This window comes from Ochotona curzoniae, unplaced genomic scaffold (genome assembly GCF_017591425.1).
Source record: "Ochotona curzoniae isolate NIBS_2020 unplaced genomic scaffold, NIBS_Ocur_1.0 contig_883, whole genome shotgun sequence".
In the NCBI taxonomy this organism is placed as follows: domain Eukaryota; kingdom Metazoa; phylum Chordata; class Mammalia; order Lagomorpha; family Ochotonidae; genus Ochotona; species Ochotona curzoniae.
The window spans coordinates 20,183,624-20,198,900 of NW_024466599.1; the positions used below are offsets into that span (position 1 = coordinate 20,183,624).

General features: G+C 53.9%; 1 protein-coding gene across 1 annotated transcript; it reads right to left on the bottom strand.

Annotated features, from left to right (window-relative positions):
* Positions 1-3,906: 3,906 nt before the first annotated feature.
* Positions 3,907-11,901, bottom strand: PCARE (photoreceptor cilium actin regulator). The gene is made up of 2 exons (XM_040992756.1): positions 8,276-11,901; positions 3,907-4,099 (listed from the first exon to the last, which is right to left on the bottom strand). The coding sequence occupies exons 1-2, from the start codon at positions 11,899-11,901 to the stop codon at positions 3,907-3,909; spliced, it is 3,819 nt and encodes a 1,272-aa protein (XP_040848690.1).
* Between the last annotated feature and the right edge of the window lie 3,376 nt (positions 11,902-15,277).

Sequence of the window (15,277 nt, forward strand, 5' to 3'; positions counted from 1 at the left end):
ATGGATGACACTGGGTCCCATTACTGCCACCCCTGCAGCCGTAAAACGTCCCTGGCTTGTGTGCTACACCTCTGGGATGTCTGGGATGATCTCATTGAGAACCTGGGGTGGGGTTAGGCCAGCAGAATCCCACACCCAGGAAGTTACTTTCTCAAGTCCCTGAATTTAATCAAGCCGGAAGCACCCAGAGCCCTCCATAAACTTGAATTAGAGTGCTGAGCGAATTAACTGTTTGTTCCTCTTCATGTGCAATACATCTTTAATTACATTTCATAAAAACGTCTGGATGGATTGATGGAACTTTATTTAAACTTTAGGTAAGCCCAGGGAGTAGACGTTAGCACAGTATAACATGTTCTGTTAATCCAAGTTCAGAGCCCATTTACTTTATGGCAGTTCCTCAGAATCTTTGCTGTGGAGCTACTTAAAAATTTATTACCTCTGAGAAGATTCCTTTGGAAGTTGGAGTGGGTGCTTGGCAGTGTGTAACAGTCAACTGACAAACAGTCCATTGATAAACATGTCCACACTTCAGTTCATTGCACTGGCTCCCCTGATACGTGCAAAACACTGGCTCATTTTAGAAAAAGAAGATATTTCTCAAAACCCCTTCCACTCACACTGCAGCATTTATGAAGTAAGTCTTACCAGATAAAAGCCCTTGACAATGAAAGAAAATCCTCCCTGGTCTGACTGCCCTGTGTTTTCAATCAGCGTGGATTATTCTAGGTTCTAAAATGGGCTGATGATGCAAGGAAGGAAAATAGCCTTGTTTGCAGTAAACAACGCCACAGGCTCATGCTGTAACAGCGATTGCATTTCATTTCAGATTGTACGTATACTTGCAAAAACCTATCGCGGTTCTGCCACAGTATTAGATTTGATTTTTCTGCCTTCCATGAATCCTTTGGAAGGAACCAGAAAATTGTGTTTGTTGTTACTAATGTGCTGGAGAAAGGCTGGGCTTAGACACACCTCTGCACTGATCTGGGGTCTGTGTGGGTATGGAGGATGAGTTGAAGACTTATACTCCTGGGAGGGTGTTGGTCCAAATACAAAGCTCGGTGTGATGTGCACCCCTCGAACTGAGCTGGGGGACCTTCTCCTTGTCTTACACCTAGCCCTCCTTCTTGGTTTCTAGGTCTGTGTACAAAATGTGTGGACCCAAGCCCATCAAGGGTTGACTCTGTGGCCTTAATTAACAGCAGGGCAATTAAACAGAGAAGAGCCATCCTCCCTTCTCCCTGGAGCTGAGGGAGTGGAGTTGGCAGCAGCAAGGATGCGGTTCTTGGGTGCAGGAAGAGCGAGCGGGCAAGAGAGGCTCATCAGAGAAGTCACTGTGCAGTCAGGCTTGAGCACATGGCTACCAGCAATGGCCAAGGCAGAACCCTCAATGGATGTCGTAGCCCAAAGTCCAATTCACATGTGATCTGAATCAGACCTGGGAGTTACTACAGCAGCCAAAAATCACATCTTCCGTGCACCTGCTCTACCTTTGCCCTTCATTGCCCACCCGCTCCCCAGCTCCTCTGTCTGAGTGCTCCCTCTCCATCTGTCTGGGATAAGCTGAGTGAAGATTCCCACAGCCCTTAGGTCACACAAGGGTTATATTAGCTTATCATCCCTGCTGCCTGGTTCTGGGGTAGCTGGGTCCACTCATGGCACAGGAGGCTCTCCATAAATGTCAGGCTCCCTCGAGGGACAAGGTGTTTTGGGAGATCCACCCAGGTGCTGTTGGCCCCCTCCTGTCACTGGCACTGTGGAGGGGGGTGTTTGCTGCTGCTGCTTCCCAACCTGGCCTGCTGTAGAGGTGACTTCCTGTACCAAGAGCCTCTGGCCACATACAATCCTAGGGGGCAGCAGAGGCTCGTTTAGGCCATCTTTCTGCCGAGAAAACATGGGGCTGGCTTCCAGCCTTTAGCCCTGGTTGCCATAGCAGAGGGCACACAGCCTCCAGCACAACCCAGCTCTGCCTTTAAGGAAGCAGACCTCTTTCCTGTCCAGGGCTCATCTGCTCTTTCTTCCTAACCCGGTTCTACCCTATCACCTCTGTGGCAACTCCCCCACAGGGTACCACACTTTCATCCACTTTGTCCTGTGTTCCTGCAGCCAGACCTTGTTTCTTCAAAGCTCCTAGGATCCTGCTGCTAAACCCTAGCACGGGGTAAGGCCCCCTTGCCAACCTGTCTGCCCTGAGCCACCTGCCAGTCAGCTCCTGCTTGCTCAGCCGGGGCCCAGCTCACCTGGAGCTCTGCTTTGCTGTCCATGTTGTCATTCCTATTTAGGCAGAGTGAACCAGACATCCAAGCCTGGTTCCCTCCCATGCTCTTACCTCATCCCCAACTATTTGGGTGGCTGACGGTACAAGTGGTCCCCACATGTCCAGCTATAGGTATGGTTCTGCCTGTGCATCTGCTGGTCTGCCTATGGCCTGGAACCTTCTCTGAAGTCAGTAGTGCCACTCTACAAGTGAATATAAGTGCATGGCTGGGCATAAAAAGCCCTCTCTCCCCAGAGGGGTGGGTGGTGGCCCCTGTTGGTAGCTTAATCAGCTAAGCTTTGGGTGCCTTTACCTCCTCCTTAGTAACCAGACAAGCCAGTTCCAACACCAGCAGGTAGAATTTATTAGTCATAGTCAACCTCTCTCTGGGGAGGAAGCCTGAGCCCCTGAGACATGGGGAGCCCATGCTCTATTTGAAAAGAAAGGATTTGAGGCCTATAATTTCCCCCAGATTCAAAAAGTCAACTTGGCAGCAAATCTGAGGGTGGGCCGCTTAGCTATGATGCTGGGTGAGTGTTCTTATCTTTTGACAACCCACTGAGCAGGCACTGAATCACCCAATTACTGCAAGTTCTTTTCCACACAGAGAGCACTCCGCAGCCTCCAGTGGAAAAACTCCAAGATGTGCAGCAAGCGCACAGCTCATCGGCAGAAGCAGGTTTTTGGCATGCCTGGCCATTCTTTCAATACCAGCAGAAGTTCTGTAGATGACTTGGGAATACACTCCACCAAGAAGCCCTGGGTGGTGGTGGAAGGAGACAGTCATGTGCGTGTCACACAAGTGCCTCCATTAGGGCACAGGGCATCTTGTCTGGGAGGCTGGATTGTGCCCACTCGGAGGAGAACCCATGGATGGGTTAGGCTGGCAACAGTGTTTGGACTCTGCTGAGGCCGGGAGGTGGTATGGAACCAGTTCGCTGGTGTTGGGGTGGGCTTGGCAAGCAAGAGAGGAAGAGGGTGGGAGAGGCTGTGTGTTCTGATCCCAGCTCAGTTTGTGCCTGATGGGAGCTGCTAGCTAATCAGCATAGAAACCAAGATCTTAATGAGGCTTTCAGTGCTATGCCATGATTCAACCTTAAAAACACAGTGCCTTCCAACCATCCGTACAGCTGGGTGTGCTTCAGCAGATGGAGTGGTGGGGGAATCGTGGGCAATGAGATGAGATAGAAAGAGCCAGAACCGTCCATGCATGGTGTTATTCTATCTTCTTCTCAGCCTTGAGGCCTCAGGCAAGACTCTGAGGGAGTAAGGTAGGGGGGCCCCTACCCCCCAGCATTTATCTGCCAAACCCGAGAATGCTGCTGTGGTGAGGATGGCGCTAACCCGAGAAAGTGCCTGGCCTATGAAGTGTGTAATAAACCACCTCTTCTCCACCCCAAAGTAAGACGGAGGCACTTGAGGGATTACAGAGTTTCCACTGTGGAGTCTAAAGTTCTGGGTAACCGCTGAACCCCAAGGCAAACCAAGAGCCAAATCTGAAAAAATGGTGCCTGCTTGAGGCCAAGCAGACCTGCTGGGCAGTGCCCTGCTGAGGTTGCTTTCCGGGACATCTCGGCAGTAGCTGTTCACCCACCATCTCTGCCTTCTGTGGTGACTGGCATCCGTGTGATCTGGTGGCCAGCCTGTCAGGCTGCATTCTTCTGCTGGGGCTGTGTCTCCAGCTGGGATTTGTCTTGGATGTGGCTGGAGCGGGCCTCTGGCTGCAGCCCGTGGCCCAACACACAGAGCTCCGGGGGTGATGCTTGCCTATTGCCACCGCCTTGGCTGCAAGGGCTGCCCCAGGTCTCTGTGTCCTGCTTGGGGCTCTCTTCACTGCTGCTGCTGCAGAGACAAAGGGTGAGATCAGACCCTGCTCTGCTGGTCCTCCTGGCCCTCCTGGCCCCTCTGGCCCTCCTGGCCCCCCTGGCCCTCCTGGCCCCCCTGGCCCTCCTGGCCCTCCTGGCCCTCCTGGCCCTCCCCCCTTCCCTGGCCCCGCCCCATCCCTCTGTGGTGCCAAAGACTGTCCCTATCAGGTGGGTGGGGCTGTGAGCCTGCAGTGGTTGGTTGGGCTCTGTGGGAAGTCAGCTTGGGTCCTGGGACAGACAGGTGGAGTTCTGTTCTTTCTGTTGGTGCCAGGGCCCTGCCGCTCTGAACAAAGCAATTTGCACAGGAGTGCTGGGAGCCCAGCTCTTGTTTTGCTTTTGTTTCTAAAGCACTTCTTGTTTAATAACGGGCTGGAGTTAGCTGGCTGGATTAAAAACAGCAACAAGAAATGGCAAAACACAAACCAGCTCTGCCAGCTGCTGTGCTTTTTCCAACATGAAGCCAAACAGAAACACTTTGATCCAGCCCCAGCCAGCATTGGAGTAGAATGCAGAGTCCTAGCTGCTGGCTTAGAGCCAGGGGGAGCTGTGAGTGCCAAGGGACCCCCCCCCCCCATGTGGTCCTCGGTGTGGCTGCATGCTGTGGAAACTCAGAAAGCAGCACAGGTTAAGCCTCAGCTAGAAGGGAGACCAGCTCTGGGGAGAGGGGGCACACTGGCTGTTCACTGGCAGGCTGGTCTCAGGTCCTCACAGTGTAGAGGTCAGAAACTGGCTGGCAAGGGCCAGCTGTGGCCATCCCACTCAGTGGGCACAGCATGCCCTGTGGCTCATCCGTATCTCTGGGTCTCCACACCCTCCTATGTAAACATGGAAATCAGCATCTCAGCATGTGTCTCACTGGGCACTCATGGGCATCCTTGCTGGAGGCAGTGCACAGGGCTCTGAGTGTGCCAGGAGGTGGGTAACTGGCACTGTAGTGCTGCTTCACAGGAGGAAGTGCTCTGACTGGCACTCCAGGACTACCAACCATTGGCAGGTGAGACCTCACTCGGAGTGCCCACTCGCTCACTTCAGGACCAGGATGGGAGCCTTGCTCCCTACAACATGGACCAGAAGACCTACTTCTCCCCTCCGGCAGCACATACTTGCCCACTATGTGAACCTTATTTCCTAGTGTCCCCAGCTCTGCACTTAGGGCCTACCTTGGAGGCTGATTGGTAGAGAACAAGTTTACATTTGGGTTTGGACAAGATGGGTGGGTGCTGAGACTGCTGTATATCATGGCTGTCAGACAGGAAGGTAGTGTCCTGGAGGTCACAGCCAGTCTCATCCATGTAGCCCCCTGGTCCTACCCCAGGTCCCTGCAGGTGCTTGGGGCCACTGAGATTGGTGGGCCTCCATGGATCCCACCTTACTCACTTGTCCTGGAGCAGGGGAAAGCACTTTGTGACCTGCTCCTTTGTTGCTCCCTGGCTGCAAGGGCTTAGAGGGAGCAGAGAGCATCTCCAGAGGGACATCTGTGGCGGGCAGCCTCTGGACACTGCCACGGTGGGTCTAGGACTGTATCTCCCAAATCCCTAGGAGGTTCTGGAGCTTTAGGAAGGCCCTGTCAGCACACCCAGCTGGCACCATGAGGCCATGTTTCTACCACTGCTGGGGAAGCAGGCTGCCCGCCTGCCGTCCTGCTGGTCACTGAGACAGAGCATGGGTGGTGGTACAGACCAGGTTGGACACTGCACAGTGCAGAGACTGGACACTGTGCCATTGGAGCATGAGGTCTGGCTCTCTCTTGCCTTCGCGTAGGGCTGCAGCATCCTGAGACCTCGAGACAGGTGCCTGCACTAGGGTATTCAGGATGTGCTCAGAAACAGAGCTTGCTGGGGAGCCTCCAAGGACCGTTCTCATTCCGCAGGGCCCTGAGTCCAGGAAAATACAAACACACACTAACCGCCTCCTCTGTGAAGAGGAAGCTTTTGCCTAGCAGAGGATGACTGGATGGGAGTCAAGACTGGGAGGAGGCCTGTCCACCTGCAAGTCACAACGGGTGTGGTTGCATTCCTGCAAGTCCCTACTTGGGGGAACAGACTGTGCTGAGCAGTCTCCAGCTCTCTGGCACAGGCTTGCTGTGCAGTCTTGGGGAAATCACAACCAGTGCTCTGGTGCTAGCTCCCAGCATGCAGGATGGCAGACAAAGATGCATGCCCTGTGCAAAGACTCATGGCCCTGTGACGGATGCGCTTCTGCTCCCAGACACCAGCTTCATGCTTGAGCATCTTCCCATCACTTACTCACAGCTTGGCATGGCTTAGAAGTGTGGGGGTGCCAATGGCAGGGGAGTGGGGTTTGTCATTATGTGACCTTGGGCTAGGCTCCCTTTTATGCAACCTCCTCTCTTTTGCAAGCGACAAGTCCCCCCAAACCCCAAGTGTTGGCAATTTAGCACATAAAACAACCTTTTAGTCTGCTGTGTTCCGAGGAGAAGCCTGAGAAAAGGGCATTATTTTCTTCTTGAACAATTTTATGTGACTTTATTATTGCTCCTGCTGTTTTAAAATGTTAGTGTTTTTAATTAATGCCATTTTATTGTTCCTGTTCTCGCAGACCCTTCTCCTGAAGGGCACAGTTTTAGAAATCTAATAACTGATTAAGTGGCTGGTGTGAGAACTAATGCATTAACATTTATAGAGGTTCTTAGATGAAAGCCACTGTGCTGTAGGAAACTCATCTTAGATTTAAGAAAAGAGCAGCAACGTCACATTAAGATGCTTGCAAAAATCATCAATATTTCATTTCTTTCAAGTAGCTGGGCACGTTGATATCACTACCAGCAGGCAAAACTTTCTAGAGATAGTATATTTAAAATGGACCGCTGGGTAGTTTGTAAAAAATAACCACGTATGTCTGGACAGGTTGTCAAACCCACAATCATGCCATCAGTCTAGTAGGAATGAACTGCTGATTTACACGACCGGGGGCAACGCAAAGATAGCCAAGGCTGGTGCTGGCTGATCTGATATCTAGACACATTGATAGCAGTGCTAACAGGTATTAGATTGATACTCTTTCTCCTCCATGCCACAGTTCTTAGGAAAGGCGCATTTCCCTTCGTAAGGTGGCCATCGGAGGGAATGAGCCCACTGCTCAGTGCTCTTACAATGGCTGTTCCGCGTCCCCTTACACCTGTGTGGCAGGTCCATCTGCTGACTGGGAACGTGGCATGTAAGTCACCCACTGCTCATGACCAGGGATGCTGGCAGCTCCCTTGAGGGCAGGTACAGACGCCCTTGATCTTGTGTGGAGCAGGGGTGGATGTGACTCTTGAACCTGTATGTACATACGCAGGAGGCCAAACACATTGCATACATCCCGACCCAGCCATTGTCGTGGTATGGCTCTGGAGCCTGGGGCGTCTGGGAGTCCCTTCCAGGGGACCAACGGGTCACAGCTCTTTTCCTTCTAATGCTATGATGCGACTGACCCTTTCATTGTTCTCTTGGCGTGTGTGTGTGTGGGGGGGGTGGGGTAGGGGTGGTCCTTCCTCTGTCTGACTGACATCTGATGTGCCTTGGCCTGGTGGAGCCGCTCAAAAGACTTGCCCAAATGCAAGGTGGGGCCACTCTTTTCACAAAATCATCTGCGGGTAGAAAATCTTTCATAGGAACAATAGAATGTGTTTTACCATCTTTTTTTAAATGTATGCCTATACCTTTCTCAGTTGTAATTTCAAATATGACAAAAAACAATATAGCCCATACAGAGGCTGCTTTCGAGTTCTTGATACCAGAACCAAGGTGGACAGGGGTCCTGGGAACAGTCTAAGAGCCACCTCCAACAGCTGGCCCCCTGCATGACCCAGCAGCCCTGGCTGCCAGCTGCCGGCACCAGGGTGTGTGGCTGTGAGCCGGGAACAGGAGGGGTCTTGGCGTGGTCTCCCCATTTTCTGAATAAGAGGTGCATGAAGTTAGACTAACGAAATCACTGCAAACTTCTTTTTCATCGAGCTCATCCCCTGGAACTCTCATAGGCAGCAGGTAAGAGCCTTGTCGCTCAGGACTGAGTGGGCATTGGATCCTTTCCCCCACACCTCTTTTCTTCCCATTGCCTCTCCTCTTGGCCCCGAAGATGCTCAGGGTCCATGGGTTTGGTTTTGTTCCAAGGACCTGAAGGACAGGGGCTCTGGGATGTTTCCTACCTGCTTTGGCTGAGTCGGGGGTCCCAGGTGGGGCTGGTGGGGCCAGCGCCAGCCAGCTGGGGCTGGAGCCCTGGCTGGCGGTGGGCAGAGGTCCTCCTGATGAAAGGCTGTGGGTTGAGGGCACACAGAGCTGTCTTCCTCTGCAAGTCAGTCTTTGGCTGTGGCCTGGAGCATCGTACCCGAGTCTCTGGAAGGCTTCCAGCCCCTGGTGGGGTCAGCAGGTGGGCTGTCGGGTGGGGTGATTTAGCTTCAAACAGGGAGGAGGAGGTGGCTGGGCAGAAGAAGATGGAGCCTGCGTTCCCTGGTGCTTCAGCCATGGCTGCCTGGCTGTCTTGGGATTGTCTCCTTTCCTTGTGTCCTTGAGAAGGGGACACTGGGGGCGACAGGGAGGGGCCAGAGGAGGGGGAACTTGCTTCTGGGTGCTGCGTGGGTGGACTTGCTGGGGGAGAGCTGCACAGCTTGTGCTTGGGCAGCGGGGAGGTTCGCCCCTTTGTAGCAGGTGGGCTCAGCACTCTAGGAGGGCTGGGGGCTCCTGGGCTGAGCGGTGGACTGGGGGACCCGTGTGTGGCTGGAGCACTGGGCCGGGCAGGCCGGTGGGAGGCAGGCAAGCTCCGGTGCCTCTTGTCTGCCTGGGGTACCCAGCGAGCCCTTGGGGGAGAGGCCTTCTGGATCAATGTGGGGCTTCTCTCTGGGCCCTGCCTGGGGGCCTCGGCTGGCTGTGGCCCCCTGGTTGGTCTGGCTGAGCCAGGTTCCGAAATCCTGCTGTGTGCCGATGCAGGGCTGGAGCGGTGCCTGGGAATAGCCTTCTCTGCTTGTGCCTGACCTTGTGCCCCACTGTCTCCCTCCGGGTCTGGGCTGGCTGCTGCTGCTGCTGCTGCTGCTGCTGCTGCTTGTCGGGGAGAGCTCAGTTCCGGGGCCAGCCTTCTGGGATTGCAGCTCATCTTGCTGCCCGCTGGCCCCGTGCTGCGGTGCCTGCTGGGGCCAGCGGAGCTCTTGCTGGGTAGCAAGTTCCTGGGACTCAGGGAGGCTCTCAACTTTGCAGGTGCCCACATGGTCCTTGCCAGTCCTGCTTCCGGGGGCTCTCTGGGGGAGTTACCTGCTGGCACAGGTGCATGGCTTCCTGGGAACTCCAGAGAAGCAAATGATGTGTCCATCAGGATTTCTAAGGGTGGTGGTGGGAGCTTCCCTGGGTCCCCCTCAGGTTCCCAGCTGATATCATCTTCATTCTTAGGGCTTTCTGCTGGCGGCAGTGGGGGGAGGACAGGGACAAAGGGCCTCCGGGGCGTGCCCATTTGTAGAGGGTTTCTGCCTGCTGCTGGAGAAACCTGAGGCTTAGTATACAAAGGGGCAAGACCCCTGTAGATGGGAAATCTTGGAGGCATGAGGGGGACCCCCCACTTCCCCAGAAAGGCCCGTGACCCCAAGTTCTTGCTGTCTCCCAGGGTCCCCAGCCTTTCAGTGGTATTAAAGGTTTCAATGAGCTTCTTGACTGACGTCCTAGCTGGACAGCCCTCGGCATTCCAGCCCTGGGTGCTGGCAGCCTCGTGGTCCTTCTCACCAGTTGGGGCATCATTTGGAAGCTTCTTGGCTTTCCTAAGCCAAGGTTGGTCCCCCTCAGGGTGGGGGCTGCATTTCTGCCAGATGCTCTTGTCCTGACTGGGCAGGACACTGAAGCCCTTGGTGAGAGAGGCCTTGAGCTTGGCACTGGGGCTGACCCTGCAAGTGCTGCTGGGCCACGGCACCACTGTCCTGGGCTCCTTGCTCTGACCTTGCTGCTTGGCACTCAGTGCATAAAACGCCTCCAGCTTCTGTCCGAGATCCCTCTGGACCCTCTGCAGCTCCTGGAGGGTGACGTCCTCCGTGGGACTCCCGAGACACCCCTCTGACTGGGACCTCCTGTGCCTCTCAGGGCCCCTCCGGCTGCCACTGACGGTGCTGGGCCTCGGTGGGACCGTCACCATCCCCTCTTCCTCCTCTGCCCAGCCCTGGTGTGCAGAGGGCACAGGGACAAACTTGATCCTCTCACTGATGGCTTCCTTCATCTTTAGAATCATTTCCCGGGTCTGGGGGCTCCTAGGCCGCCTGGGGTGTGGCTGAAATGGGCTTTTTGAGTTGGCAGGTGATGATCGTGGCCTTGAAGGAGAAGCTGGTTCCTGCCATGCACATGGAACTACGCTGCTCACTTCGCCCTCCTCTGGGCTGCTGTCCTCATCCTCGCTGAGGACTGGAACCGACAAGCCTGAGCCACAAGAAAACCGTGGAGACAACCGTGCTTCTGCAAGGTCCCCAGCCCCGGGGCCATCACACACCCTGCTGTGGCCCAGCCTGGGGCTGCTGTGTCCCCGGCTTGTGCTGTAGGAGCATGGGCTGCTGGCATCTCCCTGGACTGCTGGCTGAACCTTGGCCCTCGGAGGTCTTGAGAATGGGCAGTCCTGGGGCACGTCTGAGCCCATCCAACATGGATTTGGCTGCCAGGCATGTCCTGATGGCCAGGCCTCCAGCTGGGATAAGGTCGTGTTCCACTCTGTAGGCTCTGGTGTCAAGTCCCAGCTGCCTTGATTGCCCAACTTGTCCATGGAATGCACGGACTCGCTGTCAGCCCCAATGCCACTGTCCTCAGAGTACAAGGGCACACCCTGAACCCCAGGCTCACTAGCCAGGCTCTCCAGTTGCCCTAGGGCCGTCAGCAGGTGTTCCTCAGTGTCCCTCTGTGTGCTCAGCTTGTTCTCCAGGTGGCTGACGGTGGAGTGCAGGGTGCGGCTGCAGCCCTCTAGGGAGCCTCTGGTGAGCAGGGACATCGCACCCTGCAGTGTCCGCAGCCGACCCACTGTGTACTGCAGCAGTTGCTGCAGGAGATCTGGCTGTTCCTCTGGCTCTCCCTTCCCTGGTGACCATGCCAGGTCCCCCCGGACTGCCTGGAGGAGCTTCTCTCCATCCTGGGAGATGTCCCCCAAGAGCCGGCTGACCTCTTCAAAGCACCGCAGCAGGAAGCCAAGCATGGGCTGCAACAGCTCACGGGTCTGCGTGGCCTGCTGCACCAGGCACAGGACGGCCTCATATTTGGACAGGCTGCTGTGCAGGTAGGCATAAGCGTGCTGGTGGGCCTTCACCAGGGGCTCGGGGAAGTCCACCTGGCCTTCCCGCCCGGGAGTTGGTGGGACAGGTTGGCAGTCAGGACCCCGTTTGCCAGACCTGTGGCATATTGGCTTCCTTTCCCTTCCCTCACCGTCTTCCTCTTGCATTCCGTGGGAGGTCAGTGTCTTGAGTGGAATGTCTTTGACCATGTGACTTTGAGCTCCGTTCAGCTGTGAAGGGAAGCTCTTCTTGCCGCCCTGGATCAGTTCTTCCTGCTTCTTGCTTTGACCGGAAGCTGGATCTCCCGTGAACTCACCTTCAGCTGTGGATTGGGTCCTCCCAGGACTTGGCTGCTCCCCCGTTGGCCTCCATCCCGAGGACAGGTTCCCCTCAGAGTCATAGCAGGTACAACTTTTCACCAGCAAAGGGAGGGAGCCTTTTTCACTGTCCCCCTGGCGGCCTGGCAAAATTCCCCTGGGCTTTTTCAAAAACTGGATGCCACTCTTCGCCACGCTGTTTACGATGTCACTGTGGGAAGGTGTGCAGCCCATGGTTTCAGCAGTCAGTCATCTTCCCCCCGACCTTTAATGGCCTTCAGAGCTGTATTAGAAGCAGGAAGGAAAGATCTTTTGCTAGTCCATCTGGGCAACTGCAAACCAGAATCCTCTGTAGTCTCTGCAATGTACTAACCTGGGGCCCAGCTTTCTTGACTCCTGTGGCCCACAGTGCACAGGGACTGGACCCAAGTTTTGAGCTCTCTGCTGTTAATGAGAAGCAGGACAATTCTAAAGGACCCAGGACTGGTGGATTAGAGGCTTGTGTTTTGCCCACGTCCTGACAGATGCGGATAGCAAGTGGAGGTAAGCCTATTAGGTTAATCACGCCCCAGCCAGTCAGCACTCACAGCATGTTCTAATATAGAACTTCTCAGCATTTACTATCTTGGGAAGCGGATTATTTCTGCACGTGCTTATGCTTTTAATTCTGCTCAGACGCCTGCCGTAGGAGACCTAGAGAAAGAAACTATGATTGCCAAGGCTCCAGAAGAGTCATGTTGGTTGGGGGAGAAGCAAGGGCGGGCCAGTTACAGACCCTGTGAGGGAAATGCCCTTCATGGTTTAATAAGGGCAAATCAACGGAGGGGGCATTGGTCACCTGGTGGGGGCAGGAGGGTGGTCAGCCAGAAGACCCTGGAGCTCCCCTAGCCCACCCTGAAGCAACCAGTCGTAGACTGTGTGGGTCCAGCAAGGGAGAAGGTCCCTAAGAGAGACAGTGAAGATGTTGAGGCTGTTTCCTGGGTTAGGCAGCTGGAGGGCCATCCTCCCTGCTTTGGAGAAAAATCCCAGTGCCTCGTGGAGTTTAAGTTCATTCAAGAAGACCCATAGGGGGTCAGGGAGCAATGCTCTGCTGGGGAAGGGACCTTTTATTGAAACTTCCTCTTAGGAAAAGAGCAAAAACCCGGCACAGGAGAGCAATTTAGTTGCCAGGAGTGGAATGCAGGACCTCCAGGGGTGGGAGTGTTTTTCCCTATGGGCACACCTTGTATCCTTGCACAGAAGAGCAGCCGGCCCCATCACACACTCTCCTGCTATCCATCTCTTGCTGTCAGAGAACTCTTCCGCAAGAGCTTGGAGTAGGTACACCCGAGTTCAGATCCCGACTCTTTCTCCTTTTAGTTGGGGAAACTTCCTTTAGTTTGACAATTTTCCCTGGGCGGAGGTCTTTTTAGAAGCACAGGAGTTGGCTCTTGGTTCACAAAGCTGTGGAGGGGATTAACTGTTGGTAAGGGCTTAGCCTGGAGCTTGGCACAGGAGAGGGACTAAAAAACAGAGGGGTTTTTCTCCTCGGAAACTGGGCTGCTTATAAAAACCAGAGTCTTGAAGGAATTTCTTGGTTTGTCAAAACCCAAGTCCTTTCTGGAATTGTCTGGAAACGGTTGCACCTGCTCTTAGTTAGCTTCTTTGCCATCCATACCTGCGTCAATACCTTGTCCTACTTAGTAAAAAAAAAAAAAAAAGCAAAGCAGTGGACACAGGCCCTGTTGTGAAAGGAGAACACGGCAGATCATACGGCGTAACAGTAGAAGGAGAATAGAACAAACTAGACAACTACCCCAGTCAAATAATGACAGCAAAAAATGATAAAATAATGACAGCTGCCTCCTTGTGCAATTTCATTAAACACAAGGTAGACAACAGACTTTTCTCCCACCATTTCTTGTGGCCAAATTGTGGCCAATTTTGAATTTTCTAAATACAGACAAACAACACGGAGCGTTTCGTAAATGGAGGTTGGAGATGATATTCTGGCTTTACAGTCTTCATTTGTTCTTTCTGGAACAGCAAATGGTAGCAACGCTGAGGGTGTCAGGATATTTCAGACACAGAAAGGACCGGGCTATGTGCACAACACTGCAGCCGGTGCCTCCAGATGCATAATGCTTTTTTTTTATTATTAATTTTATTTCTTTATAATGATTACATGGTTGATCAGGGTGGGAAGGATCGAAGTTTGGGAAAACTGGATGAACTCGTTGTTTCCAAATTTGCTATTTATTCTTGCTGTTTCTGGGAGAAGGGGAGAGACAAAGAAGGAAACCACTCATGACTTTCCAGGGATGAGGAGTCACCACATTGTATCAACCCAGGGTCTCAATGTGTACATATCCCGAGGGTTCTGCCCAAGCGGTTTGAATAGTTTTGGAATGTTTTCAATTTCACTGATCCAAGGATGATGTCACCCTCCCAGTGTCCATTGGCTGATGTAGTAAGCCTCAACTCTCCATTTACCGAGATTTTTTTTTGCTGTCATTATTTGACTGGGGTAGTTGTCTAGTTTGTTCTATTTTCCTTCTTCTACTGTTACGCCGTATGATCTGCCGTGTTCTCCTTTCGCAACAGGGCCTGTGTCCACTGCTCTGCTTTTTTTTTTTTTTTTACTAAGTAGGACAGTTCTTGCAGGTGAGCCCAAGGACCTGAGCCAGGTGACCCAAGCCCTGTTGGACCCCCTGCCCATGGGGCTCACGAACTTGGCACCCACCTCATAGGCTGGCCCCAGGACCCAGGCCAGGTGATACAAGCTCTGCTGGGTCCCCCACCTCCAGGGCTCACAAACCTGATGCCCACCTAGAAGGCTGGCCCCAGGACCTGGGCCCGAAGCCCCACTGGATTCTCCTGTCCCAGGGACTCACGAACCTGACCCCTCACCACCTAGGTGGACCTTAGGACCTGAGCCAAGCTACCTGAGCCCTATCAGATACCCCATCCTTGGGACTCATGAACCTGGCCCCAACTGGGCCCAGGCTGGCATGTCTTGCCTCACCTCAGCATCCACAATCTTATTGCACAGACTGGCCTGGTCTAGCCTGTCCCCTGTTCCAACTCATGCTGGTGGCTGCTGCAACCTGTCCCAGCTCAGCCTGGTTGTTGTCCTGGCCCTAATGTGAACTGGCTGGTGTTGTGGCCTGATCTGGCTACTCCTGCCCCCTGCCCTGGTTCTCAGATCTGCCAGTGGGTGTTATGTGCTTGTCAGACTGTCTTGTGTCCAGACCTGACCCACATGTATGCTGGTGGGTACTGTAACCCGGCATGGTCTGGGCTGCTCCTTGCCTTGCTTCTTGCATTCACCTGCAGGAACTGCTTCCCAGTGAAGGAGTTTCCCAAGTTCCTCTATCGAGTCTCTTCCCAGTGGTGGTTCTCATGTGCACACCAGTTGGTCCAGGTGCATAATTAACATACCTCCCCTCTCTGTTTATTTGAAGAACTCAGGGGAGGCATGAGCTGAATCAGTGCTTGGGGGCCAGCTAGGCTCGGCCTCACGGTGCTGTTCCGTGTGTCACTGCACTGGGCTGGCCCATGAAGGAGGCACTGCATGCTATGCCTTCTTCCTCTTTGGTCTCCCACCGAACAGCCAGAAGCTCTTCTGCAG